At 33.8% G+C, this 13,453-nt stretch overlaps 1 protein-coding gene across 1 annotated transcript; it reads left to right on the forward strand.

Moving 5' to 3' along the window:
- Window positions 1-4,317: 4,317 nt before the first annotated feature.
- On the forward strand, window positions 4,318-11,435 carry LOC148196575 (uncharacterized). The gene is made up of 2 exons (XM_088092435.1): window positions 4,318-5,263; window positions 11,255-11,435. Exons 1-2 carry the CDS (start codon window positions 4,381-4,383, stop codon window positions 11,284-11,286), a joined length of 915 nt encoding a protein of 304 aa, XP_087948561.1. The 5' UTR covers window positions 4,318-4,380; the 3' UTR covers window positions 11,287-11,435.
- Window positions 11,436-13,453: the final 2,018 nt, after the last annotated feature.

The following is a 13,453-nucleotide window of genomic DNA, read 5'->3' on the forward strand; positions in this document are numbered from 1 at the left end:
CACACTTAACCTACCATTAAAAAGAAATTAAACATAGCAGAATGAACTTCAAATGTTAAACACGAAATAGCAACTAAAATTGGAATGAAAATTAATAAAGTAAATGGGGGAAAACGAAATTGAATGGCAAAACGAAATTAAACCTGAAACGAGTGCAGCGAACGGAAACGATAATTTAAATAGAATTGGAATATCAAAGAACATCAAACAAAAATGAAATTCAATAGCAAACATAAACGAAATTCAATACCAAATAGAAACAGACTTGAAATGGATTGCAATGAGATTAAAAAACGAATTTAATACATAGAAGAGAAAGATAACGAAAGCAAACCTAAAACCCCCAAGGGGGGGTTGGAAAACGTCCCAAGCTCTACCAAAACCTAAAAAAACGAAAGTGAGGAGAGGAGAGTTCCTAAAATCTCATTTTGGGGTTTGAAAAGCCCCATTTACCGTTTTGCCCATCATATGGGCTTCTACAAAATATGCCCAAAAATGGGCCCAAAGCTAACTAAAAACGAAGTTAAAAAGAGATGTTGATGTGGAAAATAATAAATGATATGGCGGCCCTCTTGATGTCCCAATAATAATTCCAAAATTGTCCTGCAAAGAATAATTTGAATAATTAAGCCCAAATAATTCAAATTAATTAAAATAAGAATTAATAGTCAAATTAAGCTCAAATAGTGAAAATGAGACAATAATAGAGAATTAAACATAATTCACTAATATAATTCGGTGCAGAAATCTAAGTGAATAGTACAAAATAATGATTCATCAAATGCGTTAATTCTCGTTTGAGATTAATAATTAGACGTAGGATCTGTGTGATCTGAACCAGTATAAAAATCATTTGTGCAGTTTTCTCTCTTCCTTACTCTTTTATTTGTTTAAATTGTTATTAAGGAATTTATATTTTACAAGAAAATTATTAAATGTATTATTTGCAATAAGAAACCAATCCACCCCCTCCCTCTTTGTTTGTTCTACATGCTAACCATTTCGCTGCACCGCTTTGACATATTTTTCTTGCTAAAAGTTTATAGAAAAATCATAGAAAGCAAAAAAAAATAGTAATAATTTAATAGTAAAAGTATACCAAAGATGGTGTTCTCTAGAGTGGTAGCAGCCTGATTTGTAGTAGAAGCTCTAATCAATCTTTGATGGTTTGTAAAGAAACACAGGAAAAAGTGATGTTTTTTAGAGTCAAAGTGTGAGTTTAAGTTCCACATTGTATAAAAATGAGAAAGTAGCGCACCATATAAGGATGAAGACCCATTAACTCATTGCCTTAAGATTTTTGGTTGAGAGTGGTGTCAATATCTTATGTGGTTGGGATCAGGCTTCATTGGTGTTGTGTCTGTAAGATCCTTGAAAATATTTGTATGTTAAAATGTAAGATCCATGAAAAAAAAAAAATATTTATAATAGTAAATTTTAACATTTTATTAGTAATAATAATTTTAATGGATAGAAAAATGTAAATTTTTGGATATAAAGTTATAGTAATTTTGGAGGGAGAGCTTCAAATTTTTGATAACTTATTTAGGATTTTTTTAGAAATGTGAATAGTGAATAGTGAATAGTAAATAGTAAATAGTGAATAGTGAATAGTGAATAGTTAAAAAAAAAATATTAAAATAAATTATGGAAGAGAACACTCCACGTAGAATTAATCATTCAGAGATAAGAATGGTGAATAAAAAATAATTTTTGAATAGTAAAAATGAATAGTAAAAGTGAATAGTAAAAATGAATAGTAAAAATGAATAGTAAAATTTTTGGCTATAAATAGCCAAGGGGGGGAGGCTGAAGATTTACACCAAAATTCTAGAGAAATTGTGAGAGAAGAGAGTTAGAGGAAATTCTAGTTAAAGAGGGGAAATTCTGGAAGTTTCCGGAGAACGGTTTGAGAAGAGGAAACTAAGTCTGGAATAGAGGTAAGGGAAGCTAACTTTGAGTATTTCTTTTTGTATTATCTTGAGTCTTGAATATGCTATATTTTTCTTTTGTCTGATTTTAAATCTTAAATATGGAGTATTTTGTTTCTGTATGATTTTGAATTTTAAATGAGAATATGTTTTTTTTTGTGTGTTAATATCCAAGTGTGATAAATTGTAAAATGTGATATTGATTATGTTATGTCAATTGTATGTTATTAGTGGTTTATATTTTTATTTTGGAAGGATTAGAAATTGTCTAACCGGCTCTGCCAGATTCAATTTCTTGTTTCCCCAAACATTTTATTGTTTTCCTTATTTATTTTTATTGTATTTTGGAAGGATTAGAAATTGTCTAACCGGCTCTGCCAGATTCAATTTCTTGATTCCCCAAACTTTTTTTTTTATTTCCTTCCGTATTTATTTTATTACATTTTTGGAAGGATTAGAAGTTGTCTAACCGGCTCTGCCAGATTCAACTTCTTGTTTCCCCAAACTATTTATTTCTTTACTTATTTATTTTATTGCATTTTTGGAAGGATTAGAAGTTGTCTAACCGGCTCTGCCAGATTCAACTTCTTATTTCCCCAGACATGTATTGTTCTTGTTATTTAATTATATTGTATTGATGGATGGATTAGAAGTTGTCTAACCGGCTCTGCTAGATTCAACTTCTTGTTTCCCCATGAATTTTTATATTAAGATTATTTTTATGATTGTCAAATATTGTATTCTTCTATGACCATTTATAGTAATGTTTTATTATTGTTAATTGTTTATAATTATCTTGTATGAATTCTATTATGGATGTTTATTGTGATGATTTTATTGAATGAGTTTGTTGGCTGAAATTAATCTTGTTGGAAGGTTTGGAATAAGGATTCTATAATAGCTTGTATATGGGTATTAAATATATATACAGTGTTTGAGGTTGTTGTGAGAGGAAGTAAAATTAGGCATTTTAAGATTTAGAGCATAAGAAAACAAGGTAGATAAATTAAATAAATAAATTGTTAATTATTGAAGGCCTCCCTTTGTTGGTAGGATAGAGGAACCTTAAAAACCTGAGTTGGCACATCCCTGATCATAGAGCAGCCCTGGCCTGGTCCAGTCAGTTGTGACTAGTCATATGTGCTGGCGTCGAAGGTGAGTTTGATGCGTTCAGACATCTGGGTCCTCTCCGGTGACCAATTGGGGTAAAGAAAAATCTCTACTAGGATGAAAATAAAATAAAACAAGTTGATTGTAGATGCATAATATTATCATGGTAAAAATTTCATATATATTTTATTTATCATTACATTGAGCCCAGACTTTAATATGTAGTTCCTAAGATATGTTGATGTATTTTGGTTGATCCATGATCTTTGTTTGGTGAAAATATGTTGAGTTATACTCGTTATGGGCAAAATGAGTTTATAATATGAAGCATGATATCTGTCAATGTGTTTAATTTATCGATACCAAAACGGGTTATTATGAATTCATGATTAAAGAATGAACATGATTGAGTTAGGTGGATAAGAGGGTATGAATTGTTGGTTTTTATGAAATGTTGGAGTGGATATGAGAAATCATTACTTATGAAATGATGTTTACTACCGGGAGTAGTATGATCGAGTTATACCATGAGAGTTTGGTATGAGCAAAGTAACACCTGAGATTTATGGAAGCAGGCAGAGAGGGGTCTGACCATAAGGCTTCAGAAATTAAGACATAGTATGTAAGTGAGGCTTAAGGAAGCAGGCAGAGAGCGGTCTGACCATAAGGCTTCATGAGTAAGCATGGTACACTTGTAAGATTTATGGAAATGAGAAAGATGATTTTGATAATGATGAATTAATGACATCGGAATAATGATATTTTATCAATTGCAGAAATACCTGATTTTAATATTTTTGTTACAAGTTTAATGATTTTATGATATGGTTGGCTTACCCTTATTTGTTTGTACTATGATCATATAACTCATGTTATATGTGATTAGATAATGTTGCAGATGCGGTTGAAAAAGCTTAGAGATGAGAGAGATGCGGGGAAAAACTTTCAGGGATTTTTGTAAAAAGAATAAATTTGTATTGGGAAGATTATGTTGTGTAAAATTTATAAGTTGAAATTTCAATGGTGAAGACTATATTGTTTAAAGTTTGTAAGTTTGGTATTGTACTTTGGAGTAATTGAAATAAAGTTTGATTGTTTATATGAGATATCAAATTAATTTAGTCTCTACTATCAGTAATACCCTTTAAAATATTCGGGTGTTACATTATGGTATCAGAGCAATGGTTTTCGAAAGTATTTTGGGACTATGGGGAGTGAAATTATTATTCTTAGTAAAACTATTAATGGTTATGATGAAAATGACTATTTGGAGGAAATTGATATCATATGCTAAATTGTATTGTTATCTTTTTGAAGAAATCATTTAAACTCGACAAAGATGCAGCAACAACAAGTTGATCAAGTACCTCAAAATCATTCTAGCTTGAATGACTTCTTAAGGCATGATCCAACTAAATTTAATGGGGAGGCTACTCCTGATGAGGCTGACTCTTGGCTAAGGCAGAACGAGAAGATTTTTCGGGTAATAACTTGCTCAGAAGAACAAAAATTAACTTATGCATCATTTCTTTTGGTGGGTGAGGCTGAATATTGGTGGGAAAGTATGCAACAGTTGATGACGGTTCGTGGTGAGACTGTGAATTGGGAGAACTTTAAGATAAGGTTCTTGGAAAAATATTTTCCAAACAGTGCAAAATTTGCAAGGGAGGCGGAGTTTCTGACCTTACAACAAAGAAGGTTATCAGTACAAGAGTACGTAGTAAAATTTAATTATCTCTCGAGGTTTTATACTCAGAATATCACAGAAGAATGGAGATGTCGAAAATTCGAGGGAGGACTAAGGCATGAACTGAAGAAGGTACTTATGCCATTGGAAATACAAGAGTTTCCAGCATTGGTAGAGAAAGCCAGAATGATAGAATTGTTGGAGTTTGATCCAAGTAGAGTTTCCAGACTTGCAAAGGGAGAATCTTCAATGAAATTCAACAAGAAACCTTATGAAAAACCACAATTATCATATCGAGGAACAGTGAAGTGTTTTGAGTGTGGAGGGGCACATTTCAGACGTGACTGCCCTAAACTTACTGGGGAAAGAGTTGAAGGGAAGAGATGTTTCATCTGCAATGATCCAGGACACTTTGCTAATGTCTGTCCAAAGAAAAAGAAGGTGGGAGAACCACAACAACAAGATTCTGCTGAAGTAAAGCCCCGGGCAACAGGAAGAGTATTCGCAATGTCTGCAGAAGAGGCTACTAAGCCAGGTACATTAATCTTACACACCTGTATGCTGTTAGGAGAATGCGTATATGTTTTGTTTGACTCTGGAGCCACACACTCCTTTATATCTCTAGCATGTTTAGAAAGACTCGGATTACCGATGCTTGATCTAGGGTGTGAATTAGTAGTTTCTACACCAGCATCGGGACCAGTTACGACCAGTTCAGTCTGTGTCGGATGCCCGATCCAAATTGCAGGACGCAAGTTCAAAGTGAACTTGATCTGCTTACCCCTTCAAAATCTAGACATTATTTTAGGAATGGATTGGTTGACTGCCAATCACGTTCTTATTGATTGTGGGAAACAAAAGATAGAGTTTCTAAATTTGAACAATTTAGAACTAAGCTCAACTCGAGTCGCTGCGAAGGATATCAAAGATGGAGCTACCTGCTATGTGGTGTTAGCTTAGGAGAAAAGAGAGAATACTGAAGAACAAATCATCGGAATACCTGTGGTAGAAGAATATGTTGATGTTTTTCCAGAAGAAGTGCCAGGTTTACCACCTAGTCGAGAGATCGATTTCACAATAGATCTAGTGCCCGGAGCTGGCCCGGTTTCTATGGCTCCATACAGAATGGCTCCTGCCGAACTAGCAGAGTTGAAAACGCAAATCGAAGATCTGTTGGAGAAGAAGTTTATCCGTCCAAGTGTGTCTCCATGGGGAGCTCCTGTATTGCTGGTGAAGAAGAAGGATGGAAGTTCAAGGTTGTGCGTGGATTATCGACAGTTGAACAAGGTTACAATAAAGAACAAATATCCTTTGCCAAGAATCGATGATCTATTAGATCAGTTGAGAGGAGCAGAGGTGTTTTCAAAAATTGATCTCAGATCTGGTTACCATCAGATTCTTGTCAAGACGGAAGATGTACAAAAGACGGCTTTCAGATCTCGCTATGGACACTTTGAGTACGTGGTAATGCCGTTTGGTGTGACAAATGCCCCAGCGATTTTTATGGACTACATGAACAGAATATTTCGGTCATGTTTAGATAAGTTCGTGGTAGTATTTATCGACGATATTCTTATCTATTCAGAGAATAAGGAAAAGCATGCAGAACACTTGAGGGTGGCGTTGGAAATTTTAAGAAAACATCAACTGTATGGGAAACTATCAAAGTGTGAGTTCTGGATAGAGAAAGTACAATTTTTGGGTCATGTGATTTCTGCTCAAGGAATCTCAGTGGATCCAGCAAAAGTGGAAGCTGTGCTAAAGTGGGAGCGGCCGAAAACTGTAACTGAAGTACGAAGTTTTGTAGGATTAGCCGGTTATTACCGACGTTTTGTCGAAGGGTTTTCCAAGATTGTAGGTCCTCTAACTCAGTTAACTCGTAAAGATCAACCATTTCTGTGGACTGACAAGTGCGAAGCCAGTTTTGAAAATATGAAGCAACGACTAACATCAGCACCAGTATTAATCATTCCAGACTCTAGCAAATCTTTTGAGGTGTACTGCGATGCGTCATATCAAGGATTGGGGTGCGTTCTAATGCAAGGAAGGAGACCTGTAGCTTATGCATCTAGGCAGTTAAAAGCGCATGAGAAAAACTACCCAACGCATGACATCGAACTTGCAGCAGTAGTATTTGCATTAAAGACATGGAGACACTACCTCTATGGGGCAAGTTTCCAAGTTTTTAGTGACCATAAGAGTCTAAAGTATTTGTTCGATCAAAAGGAATTGAACATGCGACAAAGAAGATGGATGGAATATATGAAGGATTATGACTTCAAGCTTTTATATCACCCAGGAAAAGCCAATGTGGTGGCAGATGCATTGAGTAGGAGACAAGCTCAGATAACAACGATGATGGTGAAGGAATTAGAACTGTTAGAAAAGTTACGTGATATGAACTTGGGGTTGCAGTTAAACCCAGATCACATATGGTGTAGTCATTTAGTAATCACTAGTGACTTCTTAGAACAAGTGAAGGTTGAGCAGTCGATGGATCAAGAGTTGCAGCAAAAGATCAGGTTGTTGGACACCGATCAAGCTAAGGAGTTCGTTCTAAGTAAAGATGGCATACTTCGATTTAAAAACAGAGTGTGTATCCCTGCAAAGAGTGAATTAAAACATTTAATTTTAGACGAAGGCCATAAAAGTCGTCTTAGCATACATCCAGGTATGACTAAGATGTATAAGGACCTGAAAGAGTCATTTTGGTGGAATGGAATGAAGAGGGATGTGGCCGAGTTTGTAGCAGCCTGCTTGGTGTGTCAAAAAGCAAAAGTGGAGCATCAAAAACCGGGAGGGATGTTACGACAGTTAGACATTCCTCAATGGAAGTGGGACAGTATCTCGATGGACTTTGTAACACATTTACCAAAATCATCAAAAGGTCACGATTCTATCTGGGTTATCGTTGATAGACTAACCAAGAGCGCTCACTTTTTGCCTATTAATCAACGTATGTCACTAGAAAAGCTGACGGAGTTATACATCGGGGAAGTAGTGAGGTTGCATGGCATACCTACAAGCATTGTGTCAGACAGAGATCCAAGGTTTACTTCAAGGTTTTGGCAGACGCTACAGAAGGCTCTGGGAACACAGTTGAAGATGAGTTCGGCTTATCACCCTCAGACTGATGGTCAAACAGAAAGGACTATTCAATCTTTGGAGGATTTGCTGAGAACCTGTGTATTAGATCATCTTGGAAGTTGGAATGAGATACTACCATTAGTAGAATTTACTTACAACAACAGTTATCATTCCAGTATTGGTATGCCACCATATGAAGCTTTATATGGAAGAAGATGTAGAACACCGTTGTGTTGGTTTCAAGATGGGGAAGCACTGACAGTGGGACCCGAGCTATTACAACAAACCACAGAAAAAATAAAATTAGTCCAAGATCGGATGAAAGCAACTCAAAGTAGACAAAAGTCATATGCCGACAAAAGAAGAAGACCGTTAGAATTTGAAGAAGGAGATCATGTATTCTTACGAGTAACGCCAACTACAGGAGTCGGGAGAGCTATCAAGATGAGGAAACTGACACCAAAATTTCTCGGACCGTATCAAATTCTCAAAAAGATTGGGCCAGTGGCTTATGAGATAGCACTACCACCTCGATTGACATATTTGCATAACGTTTTTCATGTATCCCAACTGCGGAAGTATATTCCAGATCCAAAGCATGTGTTAGAAGTTGATGAAATTCAGGTCAAGGAAAATTTAACAATGGAAGTTGGCCCAGTGCGTATACTAGATGTTCAAATGAAAAAGTTAAGAGGGAAGGATATTCGCACGGTAAAGGTACTTTGGAATGAAGACACACAGGAAATGACTTGGGAATTGAAAGAATTTATGATAAAGGAATATCCATATCTCTTTTGTAAGTAATTTTTTTTTGTTAAATAGTCTTTGTTTAAATAAATAATTTTCGAGGGCGAAAATAATTGTTGTTGGGGAGATTGTAAGATCCTTGAAAATATTTGTATGTTAAAATGTAAGATCCATGAAAAAAAAAATATTTATAATAGTAAATTTTAACATTTTATTAGTAATAATAATTTTAATGGATAGAAAAATGTAAATTTTTGGATATAAAGTTATAGTAATTTTGGAGGGAGAGCTTCAAATTTTTGATAACTTATTTAGGATTTTTTTAGAAATGTGAATAGTGAATAGTGAATAGTAAATAGTAAATAGTGAATAGTGAATAGTGAATAGTTAAAAAAAAATATTAAAATAAATTATGGAAGAGAACACTCCACGTAGAATTAATCATTCAGAGATAAGAATGGTGAATAAAAAATAATTTTTGAATAGTAAAAATGAATAGTAAAAGTGAATAGTAAAAATGAATAGTAAAAATGAATAGTAAAATTTTTGGCTATAAATAGCCAAGGGGGGGAGGCTGAAGATTTACACCAAAATTCTAGAGAAATTGTGAGAGAAGAGAGTTAGAGGAAATTCTAGTTAAAGAGGGGAAATTCTGGAAGTTTCCGGAGAACGGTTTGAGAAGAGGAAACTAAGTCTGGAATAGAGGTAAGGGAAGCTAACTTTGAGTATTTCTTTTTGTATTATCTTGAGTCTTGAATATGCTATATTTTTCTTTTGTCTGATTTTAAATCTTAAATATGGAGTATTTTGTTTCTGTATGATTTTGAATTTTAAATGAGAATATGTTTTTTTTTGTGTGTTAATATCCAAGTGTGATAAATTGTAAAATGTGATATTGATTATGTTATGTCAATTGTATGTTATTAGTGGTTTATATTTTTATTTTGGAAGGATTAGAAATTGTCTAACCGGCTCTGCCAGATTCAATTTCTTGTTTCCCCAAACATTTTATTGTTTTCCTTATTTATTTTTATTGTATTTTGGAAGGATTAGAAATTGTCTAACCGGCTCTGCCAGATTCAATTTCTTGATTCCCCAAACTTTTTTTTTTATTTCCTTCCGTATTTATTTTATTACATTTTTGGAAGGATTAGAAGTTGTCTAACCGGCTCTGCCAGATTCAACTTCTTGTTTCCCCAAACTATTTATTTCTTTACTTATTTATTTTATTGCATTTTTGGAAGGATTAGAAGTTGTCTAACCGGCTCTGCCAGATTCAACTTCTTATTTCCCCAGACATGTATTGTTCTTGTTATTTAATTATATTGTATTGATGGATGGATTAGAAGTTGTCTAACCGGCTCTGCTAGATTCAACTTCTTGTTTCCCCATGAATTTTTATATTAAGATTATTTTTATGATTGTCAAATATTGTATTCTTCTATGACCATTTATAGTAATGTTTTATTATTGTTAATTGTTTATAATTATCTTGTATGAATTCTATTATGGATGTTTATTGTGATGATTTTATTGAATGAGTTTGTTGGCTGAAATTAATCTTGTTGGAAGGTTTGGAATAAGGATTCTATAATAGCTTGTATATGGGTATTAAATATATATACAGTGTTTGAGGTTGTTGTGAGAGGAAGTAAAATTAGGCATTTTAAGATTTAGAGCATAAGAAAACAAGGTAGATAAATTAAATAAATAAATTGTTAATTATTGAAGGCCTCCCTTTGTTGGTAGGATAGAGGAACCTTAAAAACCTGAGTTGGCACATCCCTGATCATAGAGCAGCCCTGGCCTGGTCCAGTCAGTTGTGACTAGTCATATGTGCTGGCGTCGAAGGTGAGTTTGATGCGTTCAGACATCTGGGTCCTCTCCGGTGACCAATTGGGGTAAAGAAAAATCTCTACTAGGATGAAAATAAAATAAAACAAGTTGATTGTAGATGCATAATATTATCATGGTAAAAATTTCATATATATTTTATTTATCATTACATTGAGCCCAGACTTTAATATGTAGTTCCTAAGATATGTTGATGTATTTTGGTTGATCCATGATCTTTGTTTGGTGAAAATATGTTGAGTTATACTCGTTATGGGCAAAATGAGTTTATAATATGAAGCATGATATCTGTCAATGTGTTTAATTTATCGATACCAAAACGGGTTATTATGAATTCATGATTAAAGAATGAACATGATTGAGTTAGGTGGATAAGAGGGTATGAATTGTTGGTTTTTATGAAATGTTGGAGTGGATATGAGAAATCATTACTTATGAAATGATGTTTACTACCGGGAGTAGTATGATCGAGTTATACCATGAGAGTTTGGTATGAGCAAAGTAACACCTGAGATTTATGGAAGCAGGCAGAGAGGGGTCTGACCATAAGGCTTCAGAAATTAAGACATAGTATGTAAGTGAGGCTTAAGGAAGCAGGCAGAGAGCGGTCTGACCATAAGGCTTCATGAGTAAGCATGGTACACTTGTAAGATTTATGGAAATGAGAAAGATGATTTTGATAATGATGAATTAATGACATCGGAATAATGATATTTTATCAATTGCAGAAATACCTGATTTTAATATTTTTGTTACAAGTTTAATGATTTTATGATATGGTTGGCTTACCCTTATTTGTTTGTACTATGATCATATAACTCATGTTATATGTGATTAGATAATGTTGCAGATGCGGTTGAAAAAGCTTAGAGATGAGAGAGATGCGGGGAAAAACTTTCAGGGATTTTTGTAAAAAGAATAAATTTGTATTGGGAAGATTATGTTGTGTAAAATTTATAAGTTGAAATTTCAATGGTGAAGACTATATTGTTTAAAGTTTGTAAGTTTGGTATTGTACTTTGGAGTAATTGAAATAAAGTTTGATTGTTTATATGAGATATCAAATTAATTTAGTCTCTACTATCAGTAATACCCTTTAAAATATTCGGGTGTTACAGTGTCTCCCTAGTGAACCCCTCCCTTGATAAACCTAACAAGTGTTATCAAAGTTTGGTTAATCTTTGGTGACTAGCTAAAAAGAGTGCAATGGTCCTTGTATGGAAATTCTTCTTGGCAAGAGTTTCAGGTAAGCGTCTCTTGTAATGATGAACGACGGTAGGAAGGGGTACTCATGGTTAGGAATGCTTTTGATGGAGGGGAGTGTACCAATGTGGAATTGACTCACCCTTGAGGGGGAAATTGTATGGAATCCAAGTGTGAGTCTAAGTCCCACATTAGGTATAGACATAAAAAAGTGGAGCACCATATTAGGATGAAGACCCATTAACCTATTACCTTAAGGTTTTGGATTGATAGTGATGTCAATCCCTTATGTGGTTGGATTCATGTCTCATTGGTGTTGTGTCTCCCCAATGAACCCCTTCCTTGATAAACCTAACAATTGTTGCCTTGGTCATTATGGGATGATCTAACCTCTATTATGTATTGTTGCCATACTACAACACACGACAATGTTATTGTCTTTGGTCATTCTTCTTTATATGAATGATGATTGTGATATGGGGAAGAGCATAAGAAGTACTCAAGAGTCCATAGCTCTATTTATGGATGCATAAAATAATCCACTATTAATGAAATTTTCTAAATTATTAATTATCAAGATATTGTCACATCATTGTAATACCTAATGTTTGTTAGAGCGGTGCAACAAAATGATTAGTGTGATTGGACAAAAATCAAGATGACGGGGTGAATTGATTTCTTGTGCTTTTAAAATAATTTTTCTTCTCTCTTTATAAAATTTACTTAACAAATAATATCAACAACAATAAAGAGTATAGGGAAAGAGAGATTTGCATAAGGAATTTTATACTAGTTCTCATCACAAGGATCGTACGTTTAGTTGTTAAGCCCAAACAGAGATTAACTAACCACGATCACAAAACAAATAAACTATTACAATCACATAGAAAGACAAGTTTAAGGATTTAGAAACACCTCTCTTGTTACCCCAAGACATGATACTCACTTTCCCTGAAAACCACAAGGGATGAACATCTCTGAATGATTCACAAAGGATGAACACTTCCTTTGAAACTTCACAAAGGATTACATGCTTCACTCAGCAACAACAACAACAACAACACTAAATCAAACTTCCAGCGAAAGTTCGCGCTCTATGCTAACACCAAGTTCTCAAAGCCAAAGCACAAAGGTTACACAAATCCTGGTTCACACTTTACTATGTTAAAAAACATTCAATTGTGTTTGTTAGAATAAGAGTCTAAAACATCTTTATAAAGACCTCACTCAAGGGCACCTCCAAAAATTCGTTGTCAGTTTATTCTCTCGTGATAATCAATTATCTATAATCAATTATGCATTTAATGAATGCACAATGGTAAAAAAACATGCTAAAAAACTCCAACGGCTAGTCATGATAATCGATTATGTTATAAGTCATAATCGATTATTGGTAAGTGATAATCGATTATGAATAATCGATTATTATGTGCTGGTAATTGATTATTTTAGAGACAAAATGAGTTTTTAGCAACCTTTAAAAACCTCTTTGTGATAATCGATTATCTTAAGTATTAATCGATTGTTGCAGAGTTTTTGTGACTCCAAAGCTAATTTTAAAGCATACAATTCATGGAATCAATGACAAATAAAGCCTTATACATAAATCTACTTATTACAAAAGCTTTAACACATAAAACAAGTCTTCATGAAGGTCTTCTTGCAATGTGACCACTTGAGACTTAATTTATGACATCATCAAAACTTTTGTGTTTTATCTTTTTGCTACCAATGTTTTCGCTATAGGTAACAAAATTTAATTGTTTCAACAAGTGACAATATATAAATCAATTGCAATGTTTTAGTGAAAAAAAAATCAATATCTTATACAAGA

Source organism: Vigna umbellata, chromosome 6 (genome assembly GCF_029865625.1).
Source record: "Vigna umbellata cultivar VRB3 chromosome 6, Vumbellata_1.0, whole genome shotgun sequence".
Lineage (NCBI taxonomy): Eukaryota > Viridiplantae > Streptophyta > Magnoliopsida > Fabales > Fabaceae > Vigna > Vigna umbellata.

What these genes read in the sequence shown, in the direction of transcription:
- LOC148196575 (XM_088092435.1), top strand. Translation starts at nt 4,381, where the DNA reads ATGCAGCAACAACAAGTTGATCAAGTACCTCAAAATCATTCTAGCTTG. An exon ending in AGAAGAGGCTACTAAGCCAG is followed by an intron (nt 5,264 to 11,254) that starts GTACATTAATCT and finishes ATATGTGATTAG; the next exon opens with ATAATGTTGCAGATGCGGTT.